The sequence below is a fragment of the Knufia obscura genome, assembly GCF_036327395.1.
Source record: "Knufia obscura strain CCFEE 5817 isolate CBS 148926 chromosome Unknown scaffold_23, whole genome shotgun sequence".
Classification (NCBI taxonomy): Eukaryota; Fungi; Ascomycota; class Eurotiomycetes; order Chaetothyriales; family Trichomeriaceae; genus Knufia; species Knufia obscura.
Window position 1 is genome coordinate 1 of NW_027042709.1, and position 17,310 is coordinate 17,310.

The 17,310-nt window shown below is 50.5% G+C and overlaps 5 protein-coding genes across 5 annotated transcripts; 2 read left to right on the forward strand and 3 right to left on the reverse strand.

The window, feature by feature from the left end:
* Positions 1–684: 684 nt before the first annotated feature.
* On the reverse strand, positions 685–1,113 carry PMZ80_010981 (uncharacterized protein; the record flags this gene model as incomplete). The annotated part of the gene is made up of 2 exons (XM_064879369.1): positions 685–808; positions 950–1,113. Coding segments are annotated over 2 exons (288 nt in total), but the record flags the coding sequence as incomplete, so codon positions are not given.
* Positions 1,114–4,429: 3,316 nt separating this feature from the next.
* On the reverse strand, positions 4,430–5,263 carry PMZ80_010982 (uncharacterized protein; the record flags this gene model as incomplete). Its single annotated transcript, XM_064879370.1, has 1 exon — positions 4,430–5,263. The coding sequence occupies one exon, from the start codon at positions 5,261–5,263 to the stop codon at positions 4,430–4,432; it is 834 nt and encodes a 277-aa protein (XP_064724809.1).
* Positions 5,264–6,759: 1,496 nt separating this feature from the next.
* ure1_1 (Urease) lies at positions 6,760–9,390 on the forward strand (the record flags this gene model as incomplete). The annotated part of the gene is made up of 9 exons (XM_064879371.1): positions 6,760–6,864; positions 6,946–7,733; positions 7,790–8,005; positions 8,056–8,392; positions 8,473–8,801; positions 8,880–8,896; positions 8,959–9,004; positions 9,079–9,238; positions 9,310–9,390. The coding sequence occupies 9 exons, from the start codon at positions 6,760–6,762 to the stop codon at positions 9,388–9,390; spliced, it is 2,079 nt and encodes a 692-aa protein (XP_064724810.1).
* A 1,467-nt stretch (positions 9,391–10,857) lies between these two features.
* On the forward strand, positions 10,858–11,376 carry PMZ80_010984 (uncharacterized protein; the record flags this gene model as incomplete). The annotated part of the gene is made up of 2 exons (XM_064879372.1): positions 10,858–11,145; positions 11,191–11,376. The coding sequence occupies 2 exons, from the start codon at positions 10,858–10,860 to the stop codon at positions 11,374–11,376; spliced, it is 474 nt and encodes a 157-aa protein (XP_064724811.1).
* Positions 11,377–12,414: 1,038 nt separating this feature from the next.
* Positions 12,415–13,035, reverse strand: PMZ80_010985 (uncharacterized protein; the record flags this gene model as incomplete). Its single annotated transcript, XM_064879373.1, has 1 exon — positions 12,415–13,035. The coding sequence occupies one exon, from the start codon at positions 13,033–13,035 to the stop codon at positions 12,415–12,417; it is 621 nt and encodes a 206-aa protein (XP_064724812.1).
* Positions 13,036–17,310: the final 4,275 nt, after the last annotated feature.

Below are 17,310 nucleotides of genomic sequence, written 5' to 3' on the forward strand. Positions count from 1 at the left end.
TCGCAAGGTCGCAGCATATATGTTGTTTAACAGACGACTGAAATCTGCGAGAACCATCTGTTGATCGTGGAGAAACTTCTGGATCACGATGCAAAAGCTACTGTTTCAAAGCATCAATGCTAGTGGACTTGATTGAGACACTGGCTTCGCGTGCTTACATTTCTAATATCAATTCACGAGGAAAGTGCGAATAAGGAGCATGCGTCTCACCAGATGCCCTCCGCTGCTGTCCGTGATTACGTGAGAGCGCCACAAATGGCACTCTATTCAGCAAGGAGCTTCCACATGGTTGACGAGCCTCGTTCACGCACTCGCCGCAGCTTGGCACAACTACGAAACACCTGCACTGCTTCGCCTTTGTAACGAGCCAAACTCTTGTAAGGATTGCTTTCTCTACCACCACGTCGGAACGTTATGCAAAGAGCCTTCACTGACACCCTCCATGATGGTCTCAATCCTCGGTGATCCCGAGCTCCAGCTATATGATCCTGAGCAACTCACCAGTTCTCACTAGAGCCTACATTCGCTGTTCGTGGTCAAAATTTAGTGCCCGGCGCGTGCACCCATGCTGTCATTCGTAGAACCCTGTCTCGCTGCATCCTGAACAAGAGATAAAAATCAGTAGGGTTACTTTCAAAAGGTCTGCGCCACTCCCGAGACCATTGAGAAGACAAGACCACAAACTTTTGCGTTTTTGAGAATACCTTTTTCGAGGATGATCTCGATGATCTTATCTATATCGTCGCTCTCAAATTCGTCGCGGAGGTCTGCGTTTGAGGCAATCAGGAGTCCCCCTTGCGAGCCATGCCTGACTCGTGATAGGTTAGCAATTCATGCTAGTCTTTCAGATATGCATGGGAGTGACAATGATATAAGGGGGCTTGAGCAGACGGTGGATGTTACCTCCCTGGTGGGAGTAAGAATTGAATGATCGACACACAGTGCTTACTCTCGAGTTTTAAAGATCTGGAACGTCTTTACGACCCGTACCAGGGGGGTACTCTTGTCTGAATTCCACCTTTCCGCGGCCTCTGCGTTATTGACAAAGATCACGAACTCGTCATCCTTGCCCTTAAAATAGATCCTGGTCTGTGGTGCTTCACCACGAGCCATAACCGCCGTTGTGTGAATCGTTGGAAGCTTCAATTTAGCACAGTACGAGATTGGGTGAGATCAGTCTCCGTACGAGTGAAGATCAAAGAATGAGAAGTCTGGCTAGGCAGTGGTACTCCCGGTTGGGGTGTAGCTGCGCTGGTGGCTGTAAGGGTCTTACTAGTGACAGCAATGGGGAAATCCGCCTGAAACGCGTCAGATTGGTGCCCTTCAGTTGTGTTTTTCGTTCCGTCCAAGCGTAGAGCGAGACGGTGGCCTCGGCTAGAGAGAGTAAGCGAATGGTCCAAACCTCTTGACCAGTCCGAGGAACTGCTGAAGCTCCAGTTTCACATGCCGGGTCAGCCAATCGACGGTCAATTTCTCATGAAGGTTGGCGTCAACCTTGGCATGAGAGTTTTATGCCAAAGAGCCATATCTCCTCCTGGACCGTATTGAACCTTGTCCTTATTGATGTCGAATGGCATGTAACACGCAACGCCGAGCGCAAATTCTCCCGCGTTTACGAGGCAGTTTCCCCATGCATGGCTCATACTGGGTCACTCGCAACCCCAGCTCGCCGACTGGATCTAGCGCTGATGAGGTATGGACGGACACATCGTCCCGTGAGTTTCCAACAGGGGGGTGCGCAAGGGTAAGGCTTGGTCGTTGGCCGTTAACGCTCATGAACCGGGAAAAAAAAACGGGCAGGAGGATAGCAGCAAGCTTCGGTGAGTCATCTTCGGAGTATGGGGCAACCCACACCTTTTCAGTCTAGCTCTTTGAACAGCTGTTTCGTCTAACAATATTGACTTCGATACGCACGTCTACGACACACACTGACCATCTTAGGTAGATACCTGCGATGAACGATCAAGGTCTTACACATGAGGCGTTATGCACTGATGTTGTGCTTGCCGAACTGTTGTCAACAAGTGTCAAGCGTCGCTGCTCTGGACCGTATAGCCAGAGGCAAGGACGCTCGGGGCCGGTAACGAGGCAAAACTCGGGTCTTCGCAACGTTGAGGTGAGGCTGCTAGCCTGTTGTTCAGCTGGAAGTTTTGTATGGAAGCGCCATTGTCGATGCGACCTACTGATGTATTTCGCCAGGTTCTGTCGACGTAGCCATTTTCATTCCCAGGGCAGGCATACACTAGGCTATTTCCACCATTTGATCTGACGAACAGGCTTCAAGGTGGCGTATAAACTTCCAATCTCCCGTTCGGAAGCGTTGCAGGCAGTAGCTGCTTGGTCCGGGACATGGTAAAGGCTCTTCGAACCTCATTTACAATATGACCCGCTCGGGATGTTTGGAACAGGATAGGGTCAGGGTCAATTGCACGCTCTTGACGACTTGGCGAAAAACCAGAAAATCTTATCTGGGCACATACTAGAGGTGGACCAGTATTGCGTACCCATGATGCGGGAATATCCACCAACCAAATAATCGGACAGAGATGGAAGACCCCACATTATGTAACAGAAACCAACTTTGCAGTTCAGAGCTGAGATCTTGCTCGCTCGACGACCCTGATTAATTGAAGTACACCTTATACCATGTAACAGTCGCAATGCTTAGGCGTGCCAGCAAACCTTGTGAGGCACTTCTGCCTACTTGGTTCCCAAACTTGGCAAGACTCCATGCAGTAGAAAGGATAATATCTTCTAACTGGTTCATATTTTTACGAGTCTGGTTTACCAGGCTCTTGTCCCGGATACGCCTTTTACATCCCCCGAAGAAGCTAGCCATGACACAGATATTTGCGAGAAACGAACTCCGCCCGGGCATTGAGGTCAAAGGACGCCAAATTATGTATCGTTAGCTTTTCAGCAGTACGATACTCAAACATGGTTGAGAATCCGTCACAAATTCTAGGGACATGACTGTCGATTGCACTACAAACCCTTGGGAAGTGAGAAGTCGGCTTGGCTCACGAGATGGCATTCGCTCCAAGTGTGCGACGCGTTTCGCACCTCATTTGTCAGCTCATACTATTCCACTCCTCTGCTTTCATTGTCGACGACGCCTTCGGCCATCCTGCGTCGCAAGCTTCTAACTGCTTCGAACCACCTCGTAGCACCACTGCGGTCGGTGCCTTATCGGGGCTCGCGGCTTTCTACGTCGTCTGCACGTTCTTACACAACCTCAACCCTGTGCTATCGGACCGACTTGAGCCCTTTTTGGTAGCTTGTGACATTCACCTGTCGGCTGCCTTTGGTGTCAGCGGTTATATCTGTCGGCATGGGAAAGCCACACATCTGTTTGTACGACAACCCCTCCACCCGCAACACGTTCCAAATAGCCAGGAGATGCATGCTTTACACAAGACAATGCACGTGTGCACTCCGGAAGGTCGGCTCACTACGGTTTGCGATCTAGAAACCTTGAACGCAGCGATTTTCATGCTAAGTGCGGCATTCAAAATCTTCAGTCTGATGCTGGACGAAAACCAACAAGACATGAGGAGAGGCCACGGAAGCTACGAAAGACAGTATTGGACGCGCGAGAGACTCCAAGACTGGGCGGATGCAGAATTTTGAGGTGGCACGAAGAGCAGGTTCTATCTTGTCTGGACCTACCAACAGTAATGTCACCGCCACTCTTATGTGTGCATGCTTGATCTGTTGTCGTTGAGAAACAACTTCTTGGTCCTTTCCGATTTCAGGTCTCGGCCGTTAGGACCATTCATTTTGTTGAGCTTGTGCTGTACCAGTTTGAACGTTGTGTACCTCTTCGTCTGGCTCCCACACCTGGTGGGGGTCAATGACAAGAAGACATGCAGTTGTAATGAGCACGGGAGGGGACAATCATCTACATTAAAATCAGAAGTGCCCACGTATGAATAACGGCAACTGGATTCGCCCGACTTTCTCGAGAACATGGACTCCAACATGTCCTATGACTTCCCAGTGGTCGGAGCCAACATGTAAGCAACGACTTTCGCTATTCAAATAGACCAAGATCCCATAGGATTGGTCATTGTTTCCCACTTGACGATGAAGGACTGGTACGCACAGGCAGAACAAATGCAAAGAAGCTTCCAGGAGCAACATTTTGTCTGATCCATGACCAATAATAAAAACAACGATGACAACGCCCATATGAGGTCACAGTCTACGTCGAGTTCTTTTGAGAAGACATATGCATGTCTCCCTGAAGTGTGAAGTGGTCAATGTTAAACTTTTAAGTGTGATGTCCGTGCACAGAGAAAGGGAGGGGATAAGAAGTGAGACAAGATTGAATGCGTAATGATATTTCCAAACACTGTGTCAGCCCAAGTAAGAGCTTGTCGGACAAGGCTTCTGCTATTCTTATGGAGTTGTATATACGTTCTTGTGTCTATACATTTGCCCTCGTCCTGGCCGCTTTTCTCATCACCTCTGGCTGTGGGCCACTGCCCCTTGCCACCCCCTGCTCCCACCTTTTTCGACTGATCTCATAGCCTTGCGTGCTCTTCCAAGCGGACAAGATCAAGTCCACAGTTTCCTTCACACCAACCCTATTCTTCACCACTGATCTGATAGTCGGTCCTTCTTCCCTTATACTCCTCGCCTCTCGTTCCATCAGATCCACGTCAGCGCCAACCGCATCCGCCAGATCGCACTTGTTGATTACCAGAAGATCCGAACCCGTAATGCCGGGGCCGCCTTTTCGCGGGACCTTGTCACCACCCGCTACGTCAATTACATAGACAATGAAATCCGCCAGCTCTCGAGAGTAATTGGCGGCCAAGTTGTCGCCGCCCGACTCGATGAGTAACAGGTCAGCCTGGAACTTGGCATGTAGTCCCTGCAGTGCTAGCAAGTTTGCGCTGATATCTTCCCGCACCGCGGCGTGCGGACATCCACCAGTCTCAATGGCAACGATACGCTCAGGACTCAGGGCTCCATGCTTGGTCAGAAACTCGGCATCTTCGCGTGTAAAGATGTCGTTGGTGACGGCTGCAATGTTGTAATGATCTCGAAAGGCAAGGCAGAGCTCGAGCATGAGGGCTGTCTTGCCTGACCCGACGGGACCACCGATGCCGACCGTGAATGCGCGCTCGTTGAAGTCGCGGCCATCGGACAAAGGCATTTCTCGAGAAAGGTAGGAGCCGGGGCCATTGTAGATCTCGTGCGTGTGGCCGTGATCTGCGGCCGACATGAGGCCGCCATCGTGGGAGTGTGTTGCCATGATTGTAACGATGCAAAGCTGCGAGAAGTCACAATAGAGATTCACGACTGCTGCAAACCATACCGAAAAAGGAATTTGGTGTTCTGGGTCTGCTTCCGGAATTGCCAACGTTCGATACGGGTGGCAGTCTCATATCGTCTACCGCACGAAATTAGACCCTAGTAGATTAGGCTGGAGTAACCAGAAGACTAGACTGCAGAGAGAACGGCGCGAGGAGCCAAGCAGTTTTTTAGGTCGCAGATGTCCGCTTGAATGTGTCAATGTTGATGCTCTTGCCGGAGCTGTCCCAGTAACAACAGCAAAAGGATGATATCATGTGGAGACGCGTGGAACTTGATGATCGACGTCCTCAGTGTGGGTTCTGGGTGCAATGCAGGTTGCGCGCCGACCTGACACACAGACGGAGGAAACGGACAGGTGGAAATGGCATACCTACCAAGAACAGTGGAGACTTCAGCTCTTTTCAAAACCGGTTTTCTGAGATCACCAGATTGAAATTCCATGGCAAAACGCTCCTAAAAAGAAACAGGACTGCGAATTTGGAAGCAGAAGCCTTACACAAGGCGGCCCAGGCAGAAAATTAGGCTGACTCAGCGGCATAGTCTGACCAACAGCAACAAGATTTTACACTTGAGAAGTAGTGGCATCCAGGTGTACGGGGTGCAACTATGGAGAGACAAGGGCTGGTCAAGCTCATACTGTTAGTAGTCAGTAGTGGGGTCGAATATGCCAACAAAGTAAGACCACCACAACGTTGGCCTAGTTTCAAGTGGAGAATACTCTTTGTACCCCCCGCCTTAACAATGTTGGGTTCCATACCAGTTAGCTCAATCGCTTTATCTGAGAAACATCCTGATGGTTGCCTCTCTATCTTACGACTTCTCCCTTGCTTAAGACCGCATTGACATTCTTGGTAGCAGGCACAGCATGCATCTGCTACCTCGCGAGGTACCCTTTGTAACACTTCCAAGCAAGCTGGGTTGTGCTGACGACCTTCGGTAGTTAGACAAACTCGTCATCTCCCAAACTGGCGACCTCGCTCAACGGAGACTCGCAAGAGGAGTGAAGCTTAATCATGCGGAAGCTACGGTATGAATGTCTCGCTCGATCAAGCTGTATCTAAAACTGTGGTGCAGGCTTTGCTATCCCATGTCCTACACGAGGTCCGTGAACCGATATAGTTCCTGTGTGAAATTGTGTCATCCGCTAAATAGTATCTTCAGCTCATGCGTGATGGCAACCACACGGTCTCCCAGCTTATGTCGCTCGGCAAACAGGTGCTTGGACGTCGTCATGTCCTTCCCTCGGTAACTTCGACATTTACATCACTCCAGATCGAGGGCACCTTCCCAACTGGGACGCACTTGGTTACGGTTGATCAGCCGATCGGTAGCGAACACGGTAACTTGGAGAGGGCTCTTTATAGCAGCTTTCTACCTGTACCGTCGAGCAAAGTGTTTCCGGCATGGGACGAATCCGAGTACCAAGACTCGAACATGCCCGGGGCCGTGATACCAGCGAAGAAGGGAAAGATAGTGCTCAACAAAGGCAGGAACAGGATCAAACTCAAGGTGACCAACAAGGGAGATCGAGCAGTTCAGGTATGTTATCAGGCCTCAAGCGACTTAGGATCGCTCCTGATCCGATGATAGATCCAGCGCTGACCAGAATGCAAACCTTAGATTGGCTCTCATTACTCGTTCATCGAAGCCAATCCTCAACTGGCATTTGATAGAATCCGTGCGTATGGCTATCACTTAGACGTACCTTCGGGGATGTCTACACGCTTCGAACCAGGTGATATGAAAACAGTCACCCTGGTGGAGATCGCTGGCCTCCGTACCATCACAGGAGGAAGCAGCATAGCTAGTGGGCTCATTGACCCATCTCGTGTCAGCCAGATCCTCCGCAATATAGGGGAGCAAGGGTTCCAGCATGTACCGGAAGAACCTACCAACAACGAAGATGAGATAGGTCCATATGAGATGGAAAGATCAGATTATGCCTCGATGTATGGCCCTACCACAGGAGACCTGGTGCGTCTCGGAGCTACAGATCTGTGGGTCAAGGTCGAGAAAGACTTCACATCACATGGCGATGAATGTACATTCGGAGCTGGCAAGACACTCCGGGACGGCATAGGCGTCAAGAGTGGGCGAGGAGATGCTGAGTGCCTCGATATGGTGATCACCAACGCTCTGATCATTGATTGGCATGGCATTATCAAAGCTGATGTTGGGACAAAAGGGGGTTATATTGTTGGGATAGGCAAGGCTGGTAACCCGGATGTGATGGATGGCGTCGACCCTACACTCGTCATCGGCTCTAACACGGATGTCATCTCTGGCGAAGGCAAAATCATTACTGCTGGTGGCATTGACACGCACGTCCACTTGACCGCTCCCCAGCAAGCAGTCGAGGCATTGGCAACAGGAATCACGACACAGTTCGCTGGTGGGACAGGCCCTAGGTAAGCTCTCATTCTATGCCTCAATGCACGTCGTTCCTGACCTGACATCTCTTCAGCACTGCCACCCTTGCCGCCAATTGCTCGCCAGGCAAGACTCATATCCGACAAATCATGCAAGCGTGCGACCATCTCCCAATGAACTTCGGTATCCTAGGTAAAGGCAGTGACAGTGCAGAAGGGGGTCTGCACGACCAAGTGAAAGCAGGAGCTGCAGGTCTCAAGATACATGAAGACTGGGGATGCACTCCGGCCTCCATAGATACTTGTCTACGGTAAGCTTCGCTACTTCCAAATAACGAAGTCTGCTAACGCATTACTACAGAGTCTGTGATGAGCATGACATCCAATGCAATATTCACTGTGACTCTCTCAACGAGTCAGGCTTCGTCGAGCGGACAGCTGCGGCGTTCAAGGATCGCACGGTTCATGCCTACCACATTGAGGGTGCTGGTGGTGGTCATGCTCCGGACATGATATCTCTTGTTCAATGGCCCAACATCCTTCCAAGCAGTACCAGCCCGACAAAACCCTATACTATCAACACAATCGAAGAACATATCGATATGGTCATGTCCTGCCATCATTTATCCAAAAACATACCGACAGATGTTTCTTTTGCAGATAGTCGTGTACGGGCAGAGACTATCGAGGCTGAAGATGTGAGTCCTTGACAGCTAGATCTCAAGTCGAAGCCTAACGGGATCCTGGTTGCCTCAGTACAGCTTACTTACTCTGACAGGTTCTACACGATACAGGAGCTATCAGCATGATGTCTTCCGACTCACATGCTATGGGCAGGTGCGGCGAAGTGATTCTTCGTACTTGGCATACTGCCCACAAGAACAAGCTGCAGCGTGGTCAATTAGAAGGCGACAAAGGCACTGGTGCCGACAATCATCGAGTGAAGAGATACATCAGTAAGTACACGATCAATCCAGCTATCACGCAAGGTATCAGCCACGTTGTGGGAAGTGTAGAAGTTGGAAAACTGGCAGACCTCGTCATCTGGGAACCGTGGAACTTTGGTGTCAAGCCATTCCAGGTGCTCAAGAGTGGTTTGATCGGCCTGTGCGCTCATGGTATGTTCTACACAAATGAGGACGAACTCTTGAGTCATTATGACATTGTGACTAACGAACACTATAGGGTGACATTAACGCGTCGTAAGTCTTTAGCTTCTGGAACGCAGACTTTCCTGGCATCTGAGCTAGTTGCTTACTACAAGCAGTATCACTACGGTTCAGCCAATCATCTCTCGCCCTATGTACTCTGTAAGTCCTTCTCCCAAGTCTCAACCAGAACTTGATGGTTGACATTACGCACAGCCCTTGCTACCGTTTGCCAGTGTTCTGTTCGTCTCCAAAGCAGGAATTGACAGTGGTGCCGTCGCGTCATACAACCTCAAGAAACGGATAGAAGTGGTCAAGAACTGCCGTACGGTCAAGAAGCATGATATGAAGTACAATGGCGAAATGCCTGAGATGCAGGTAGATCCTGAGACTTACGTAAGTCAGATCAATACGCTGTTACCATGTTCGCCTTCATGTTGGGCGTAGCTAACACTTCTTTGATGCAGGTTGTCACCGCCGATGGCAAACAGTGCAAGGCTGAAGCAGTTTCCTCCCTGCCACTGGCACACCCATATTTCATTTACTGAGCTGCGTACTTGCATCTTTTTCTAAACGAAAAACAATGAAACGCCATCAATACGAAGAAAATAGTTGCAGAGTGGGAAAAGCTTTAGATTTTGATTGAACAAAGTCGTATTGAGGTTGGATTGCTAGCCTCCGTCGCGTGCTTAGGGTTTACTGTTGACACATAATATCATCTGTGGTCAAGCAAGTAAAATCTCCAACTCAATTCAACTGATCCTCGACAGGAGTATTGTGTAGTATCGTAGTCGCTGTTTGTGGTCCACAGAAGCATTGGATCTAGACATCCTGGGATTGCATAGTTTGTCTCTGAAAGAGAAGAGACGTGATCGTGGTGGTGGTGCCCACTATATCGGCTCTGGTGCAGTGACGAAGGAGGCTGAGGGATAATGGTTGTGGGCTGAAGAGTATTCATGCGATACGAGACGAGTTTGATTCTCAACTCGGCATACCCTGGGGCGAGATCTCCGACATCAGTGGATCGAATGCGCTCGACCATCGCATCAAACTTTACTCCAGATTTGGGCAGAAACTTTGACCAGCTGCAACCTGAGTTTAGCTCTTAGACACCCATTTCCTGGACATCAAGACTCACGATGACTCTGACACGCTCGTCCCCAGACACAGCGTAACACCTGCGGAAAGTGAATCCTCAAGATTTTTGTGTCGACTTCCGATGCCAACCATGCGTTTCACAGTAGCCGTCAACTGTTCAACAGTCGTCGCAAGTTGGCCCTCGTTGTGGCCGAAATAGTGCATCAAGCAAGGAGCAATTGCTGCGAGTGTTCCGCTGACGGATCCAAACGACCTTGACCATGATTCAGAGATGCAGCTGTATTCTTCTTCTGGAATGGGAGACTACGCACTGTCTGACTCAGTTTCGAGAAAACAACCAATAATCTGTGCCGGCGCTGGAAGGGTGCTCAGATTGCGGGGTCGTGGCCACGTCCAGAATGTGGATGGTTCTCGAAACCACTGCTCAGCATGCTCGGCGAGGAGAACGACGCGGAGATGCATACTGCGCTTTGATGGCGACCTGACTAGGGCAGTTTCCAGTCGTTTGCAACGAAGTGTCTTAAGCCTTCAGGAGCCGGTTTATTCAATTCAATCCGCTGCTCGAAGAACAAGGTGCTCAAAGCGGGTTCATCCCACATCTACGACTTCTTTCTCTGACCGGGATCCTAGGCGCTTAGTGGGTCGTGATAAAGACGGACTGCGTTACACATACAGTAATCCGATAAACGATCACTAATTCTATCGATGTTAAGATAGAGATCCAGAGGTATGTGGCACCAACAGTACATAAAGTGCATGACAATGATGGGAGAGACCGGATGCACGTTTGACAAAGTGAAGAATTGCACGTCTCCTCCATATTTTGTCCCAATTTTGTCCTGTGCCAGTGTAGGGAGATGTGTAAGTATTGACCTCCATCTGGCTTGTATCTTGCTTTATGGCATAAGACCACATCAATGTCGATATCATCAAGCGGCGGACCCTCTCCCGAGGCCGGATATTTTGGTCGTTTCGGTGGCTTCGAACACGACGAAAGCGCCTCGCTTATTGAAGAATTTGACCGCCTAGCCCTTCATCAGGGCTGGTCCTCTAAAAGCAAACGGTGCAGGCAGGAAAAGCAGAAATGTTTTGCTGAGGAGTTTCACCGACACTTCGGCAAGGACACCAACAAGTTGAGCAACTGGCAGCACTTGTGTCGGGAAGTTGGCATTGAGCCCCAGAAGTCCATCACTCAATGTAAAAGGGTATGGTCCATACGCTAGACAACGAAACTCGCTGATGTCTGATAGATGCTATCCAAGGTTGCTGTCAATATTGTCGATCTGGTCGACCATCGTCCGACCGGCTCGGCAGTTCAGCAATTCGCCTCGAAGGCCCGGCTGAGAAGGTACTCGATCACAACGGGCAAGATATTCAGCAAGAAGAACGCGAAAGAGGACGGATATCTGAGCGCCTTGTTAATCCAGATGTTCTAGGGGACGGTAGCAGATGCTGAACAGCCGACGTGCTGCAGAAAAGCAAGAGGATCTAAACATGAAGACGATTTGATCGATTTCAATCTTGCATGTCCCCAGGCCGATGGCGCCATGGGGCGAACCCGCCTTCGACCGTGTGGAAATCATCCAGGACCCCGATGAAGCACTCGGCGGGGCCAGCCAGATCATGCACAGCTCCGACCGAGTTTTCTTCACCGATGGGTCTGCCAAGATCTCCAATTTGGGTGCTGCCGTGGTAGTGATGGGCCCCTCGCTGGCACTGAGGAAAATGCAGCAAATAGACATTGGACCGGCATCTCACTGGAATATTCACCTCGCTGAACTGATCGCCATTGACTGGGCTTGATGGCAGAGACCCACCTGTGGATGAAATGTCGTCGAGACTCGATGCCGCACTCATCCAGACCGAACAGAAGCTGAGGGAAAAGACCCATACACATGACTTTATCTTGGGGTGCGGCAAAGAAGTGTTCGACCCAGGCTGAAGCCCTTTCTCCATTCCAGATTTCATCGTGTAGCTCTGGCGTTGTGAAAGGCCGATCCTCATGTGCATCTTTGACGACGGCGCTACATTTACATAACGACCCTATGTGTAATGTCTGCTTCTGCACCTCGCCGAGATCGCCTAGAGGTTTCGATTGGACCGTCGGAGCGGGCTCATCGACTGACGTCTTGGTGTGACCGTCGATAATCTGCTCCGACAGGCACGTCACCCAGGCACGATCCATCTCCACATAACTACCGCGGACCCGCCAAGGTTGCATGTCAGTTCGGAAAACATATCGGGATCTGACTCCAGCGAGATGAAGTGTTTCGATATATTCCCGCAGTGGTTAACACACTCTCAGGTTACCATGTCAGCAACAAAGAGAATATCATTTGTCTCATAGTGGGCTTCGAGTTCTGCCGTAATGGGAATACTGCAGCCTTATCCACCAGCTCCGTCAATGGAGCAATCAGCTTCGAAAAAGAAGGGAAAGTGCGACAAGTTCCGCCCAACCCACTGCGCCCCGAGCTTCAAGTCGTTTCCTTGTACCATGTCGTAGGAAGAGGTATGCGAGCGATGGGCATTACAAGAGCAATTCCCTGTTTCCTGAGATCCCACGCATCTGCGAACCCCACTTTGCGTTGAAATACCTGAGACTGAAATTCAAATATGAGTTCGATGTCCTCTCCGCATACCCTCCACCGTCTCAGAGCGGCTCGGGTCTCGCCCACATCAAACCATTTTCCTTTACACAGTGCCAACAATGCAAGGGCCGCATGATGTCCGACCTGGTTCCAGTTCGCCTCGGAGGAAAGATCCCACCTCTTCAACATCAGCTCAAGCTGGTCCTGAGCAATCTTGCAGTGAGCAGACCGATCACTGTCAACGGCGAGGTACTCGTGGGGCTGACACACTCCGAGATCTGAATGCTGATAGCCGGGGATGGACTTCTGGAACTCTTGGACTTTGAATGCCATCTCGTCCGCTGGCCGAATGATCAGCCATTTGTCTTCGTACAACGATATCGCATGGTCGACGATGGATAGAGTCTTGAGATCTCCTTCCACCTTGATGCGCTTGTTCGATGGCCCCGGCATATCGCGGTGCAGCAATTTCGTTGGCTCGAAGACGGCAGACGAACCCCCTGGCATTGTGCAGGGCTCGATGCTATGCGGGAGTGCTGCGACGTCCGTGCGCTGGGGAAAGATCGTCGGTGTGAGCACTATATTGACTTTTGGCACTTAGAACAAATTGCACTTTGCTAACTCAGTCTCGACGGTTTTGTACGTGAGATGGGAGAACGAACGTCCAATACCCATTGCACTTAGGCTTCCACTCACAGACTTGCTCCCGCCGACATTCACAACAATAACGGAATGGTGAGCGGCATTGGCCGCACGCAACTTTTGTGTCCTTCTCGACTCCGGCAGTCCCCTGACGAGAACACACAGTTCAGAGGACTGGAACTCGGCACCAAACCGGATAGTACCTTACTCCTGTACTGCGCGCCTGTGAGACCATGGCCGTACTGTCTGCAGACTCGGTTGAAAGGAACATGTTATATGGCGGTCTGTGGCAACATTGGACGCGGTCTTGACCTGTGACACATTGCTAGAGCAGTGAGCGCGCCAACCAATCACACAGGCTAGTGTTTGGCTTCCACTCACGCGATAACTCAGGTGGCAGGCAGGAAGGGTAGGCAGGGTCCTCCACTACTTAAAAGCCAGTCGTATCCTCATGATCTTGCGTAGTGTTCATCACGTCTGAAGCATCACCTCCAGTCATGGATCGAGAGAAGCGCCTTCAAGCGGTCGAAAGCAGCATAGCATATAAGCAGCGTGAGCTTCTCTGTAAATGTGTGACAGAACACTTGCACACAGACTCGGGGGCCGATCAACAAATCGAGCCGGAGCATGAAGACATCATCGCACATGATAAGCCTCTCTACGAATATGCTTTAAAGCAATTACGCACAGACACGGGTGCCCATCAAGAAGTCGAGCCGGAGCGAGCAGGCATTATCGTACATGAGCGGAGCGAGCGTCTTTACGAACCCGTCCACATGGACTTTGATCACTCCTTTGCCGCAAGAGCCTGGCGCCTAGGACATGACGGTCCAGTATCTAGCAGAGGGAACGGAAGGTACGATATGCTCGTGACTTCCGCGAATCGAAGTGCTTACACCTGACTAGATACCAGCAAAGAGCACGCGCGCATTACGAGCCAGAAGATAGGAAGCAGCCTTCCACCTTGAAAATGGGAGAAGTGCGGGAAAGCATCGACGCAGTGCTCGCAGCGGCCGCAGAGAGAGAAGATTTGGAAAGGCGATCACCAGCCTGCCGAGTTCGCCGCTAGCCCACCCATCTGATGTCGGGTGTCTAGCTAGTAGTGGAGATACGTGCCTAAAGGCGTTGTTTCGCCGAAGATTCACAATCGGCTACGACGCGTGCAAAGCAGATAGCAGCAACGTGCCTGATGAGCCCAGCCACTCCTGTCAACCCGTGCACATTCCCAGCCATCTCAACAGCATGTGTTCATCTCAGCCTGAAACTTTGCGTGGCGCGTTGTTTTCCTTCACAGTTACCACGTCAGCGTCGATCCGAGAACCTCCGTTGACAGCCTCTTGTTTCTCTTGATCAGGGGAACGCGTCGAAAACCACTCCACTAAGTCTACCTCATGCTCGGCCTGAATGTTACGCGTCAAACCAGTTGCGTGTTTCTCCAGCAAGGCACGAAAAGTGTACAAAAGACAACATTGCATCCTAGCAGTCTGCTTCACTTCTCGCCATCATACTCCGACGCAGGAGACAGCAATCTAGCACCATCAACTTCCTGGACAAACCCCGGTGACGGGCCTTGCTATCAACCATGTCCAACCAAGAGGGACCGTGGACGGTTCCAACTTGCTCCACTGAGCCACTGCATAGATTACTCGACTTCGATCGTTACCAATTGCGTTACGAAGAGGACTGTGTGCCTGTTCACGTAGCTCTTCACGACACGACTACCTCTCTACGACACTCTCCCCACAACGAATACTCCCTGTATCTTCACGGTTGTTATCAGACCATCGCAGCGAGATTCCTGCTTACGATCGAGAAGACGAGCGATCTTCACCAACAGCTGGTGTGCACTTCATATAGCATACACACTCAGGGCTATTGGAAGACCTTACTCAGCCTCAATCGATCATACAACGACGGTGTCTTGAGCGACTATGACATTAACGTTGATTATGTCTACCTCATGGTTCGTGGACTCTCGTGCCTTCCAGTACCGTGGTTCTACATGACGCCCAATCATCCGTTGCTTGCCAACCTCACCCATCCTCCTGCTCGGCTGAGCTTGCCCATGTCGCCGGATACGTCAAAGGCTCTGGTAGCTATCGAGATCAACAACGGAACAGCGTATGAAGAGAACAACAAAGATGAAGGTGGCGCAAGCGGTGAAAGTGATGAAGAAGGACGATATGAAGACGAAGGTAGTGCAAGCAGTTCGGCTTGAGAGGCGTATGGTCACAACGAGTGGAACAATCACTTTATCGTATGTAACTCATGCCCTTGTTCAAGACAGGAAGGAATGCTATATAGCGAACGATTTGCGCGTGCCTGAAGCTCATTACGGGGTTCCTCCTCTGCCAAACATTGAAATGGGGAACTTCTTGACCCGACCAGAGGTGTTTTTCCAAGGTACAAGGTAAGAACGAAGCGACGTAGGTGGGAAGTCTTGTACAAAGTGCGAAGCGTCTGTACCCGTTCTCAACATAGATAAGCTACCATCAGAATCCTTGATGACGATAGAGTTCCGTGCTCCTGTTCCGTCCGCCAGTGAGTGCTCAAGTCGCTAGAACCAACTTACCAGTACTGGGAAGAGCGTCGCGGCCGTTGCATTGGCCATATTATCAATCTCGCAGCGCGAGAGATCTGATCTTTGGTACCGACGTCGACGCATTCTATGACCAAGTTGTCGGCCAGACGAATGCTCAACTCAAACGCAGTAAAGAGTCAATGCGACGTGTCCAGGACGTCTGGGGATCTCGTGGAGCGATTGGAAAGCTACACAACCTCATCAAGGCCATTCTCATTGGTCCACAGAGGCAGGAGGCGTTGAAGAAGATAATGACGGGCAACAACGAGGTCGATAATAAGTCATTTGCTGGTGGGATGAATAAAATCGCAAGAATGCGTGGTGTTGCATTTTGGTGGATGCCGCCGCATTCAGGCATCAATTACCCGAATAAGCTTAGCATGGTACAGGGCTAGGCCTATCTGGGTAAGGCCTCTCCATGTTTGCACTGTTTGGCTAACTCTTTTTCCTTACCTTACAGGGCTGCAATCCATCCAAGAAAATGACACCAGATGGTTATCACACTATTCTTCTATTGAACGAGCTATTCTGATTAGGCCACGACTGGAAACCTTCTCCACTATCTACTGCGAGATCTACCAGCTCGAACCTCTCGGATCCGACGACTGGGCGACTCTTGAGCAGCTGGTGACAGTACTTCTGAGACTAGCGAGGTCGATGTGCTTAACTGGTGGCAACAATTTGAGCCCGTTGGGCTGCGATCAATGGCTATAGATATCATCCCATGCCCAGCAATGTCAGCCGAGATTGAGCGAGTCTTCTCCTCCACCAAGAGGCTGTTTACACCTGATCGGAATGCCCTCACCACCGAGTCGCTGGAGAAGTTCGAATGGCTGCGGAACTGGTGGCGAAGTGATATAATAATGCAGAGGCACGACGATGGTACACCACAAGAGATAGAAGGCAGCGACAGTGGCGACGAGGCAGGTGACGACGAGGTCTTGGCGCAATAGTGCTATTGTAGCGCTACACTACACCACAAGCCGTCCACGCCGTAGCGCTATTTGTATTGTAGCGCTATTGGCCAGCGCTGCTTTTCAGAGTCCTCTTGATCAAGAAACTGACGGTCAATCCAAAAGCTCTTCAAGTGATGATTTCGTACATAGTGAACAGCGCGGCGTATGATTGTATCCCGGACGACGCTGGCACATTCTTCACCATCAAGCCTCCTGATTCGAAAGCTCCCACATTTGCCGGATTCATATGGTGCAGGATGCCAGGGATAGGAGATGGTAAGATACTGGAAGTGCTGCTCATCGAACATGTTTGCCCCTACCTCATGTAGGACGAAGCATTTGGCCATGTGCTTCCCAAAACTTCTCGCCGTGGCTGATATTGGTGTTTTGTCTGTAGAAAAACATACAGGGCTTGTTATTCAGCTGGACAACTTGAGTTTGGCTCGTTCAAAGTCTTGAGCCTCGAACATTTGCTCGACCAACGAGCGTCTTCGACATATTCGATGGGGCGAAAAGTCCTTGACATCGTTCAACATAATGCCTCTACACATAAGTAGCTTCCTCAAATTCTCACAAGAACGCCTTTCAGCTCGCTTTCACATC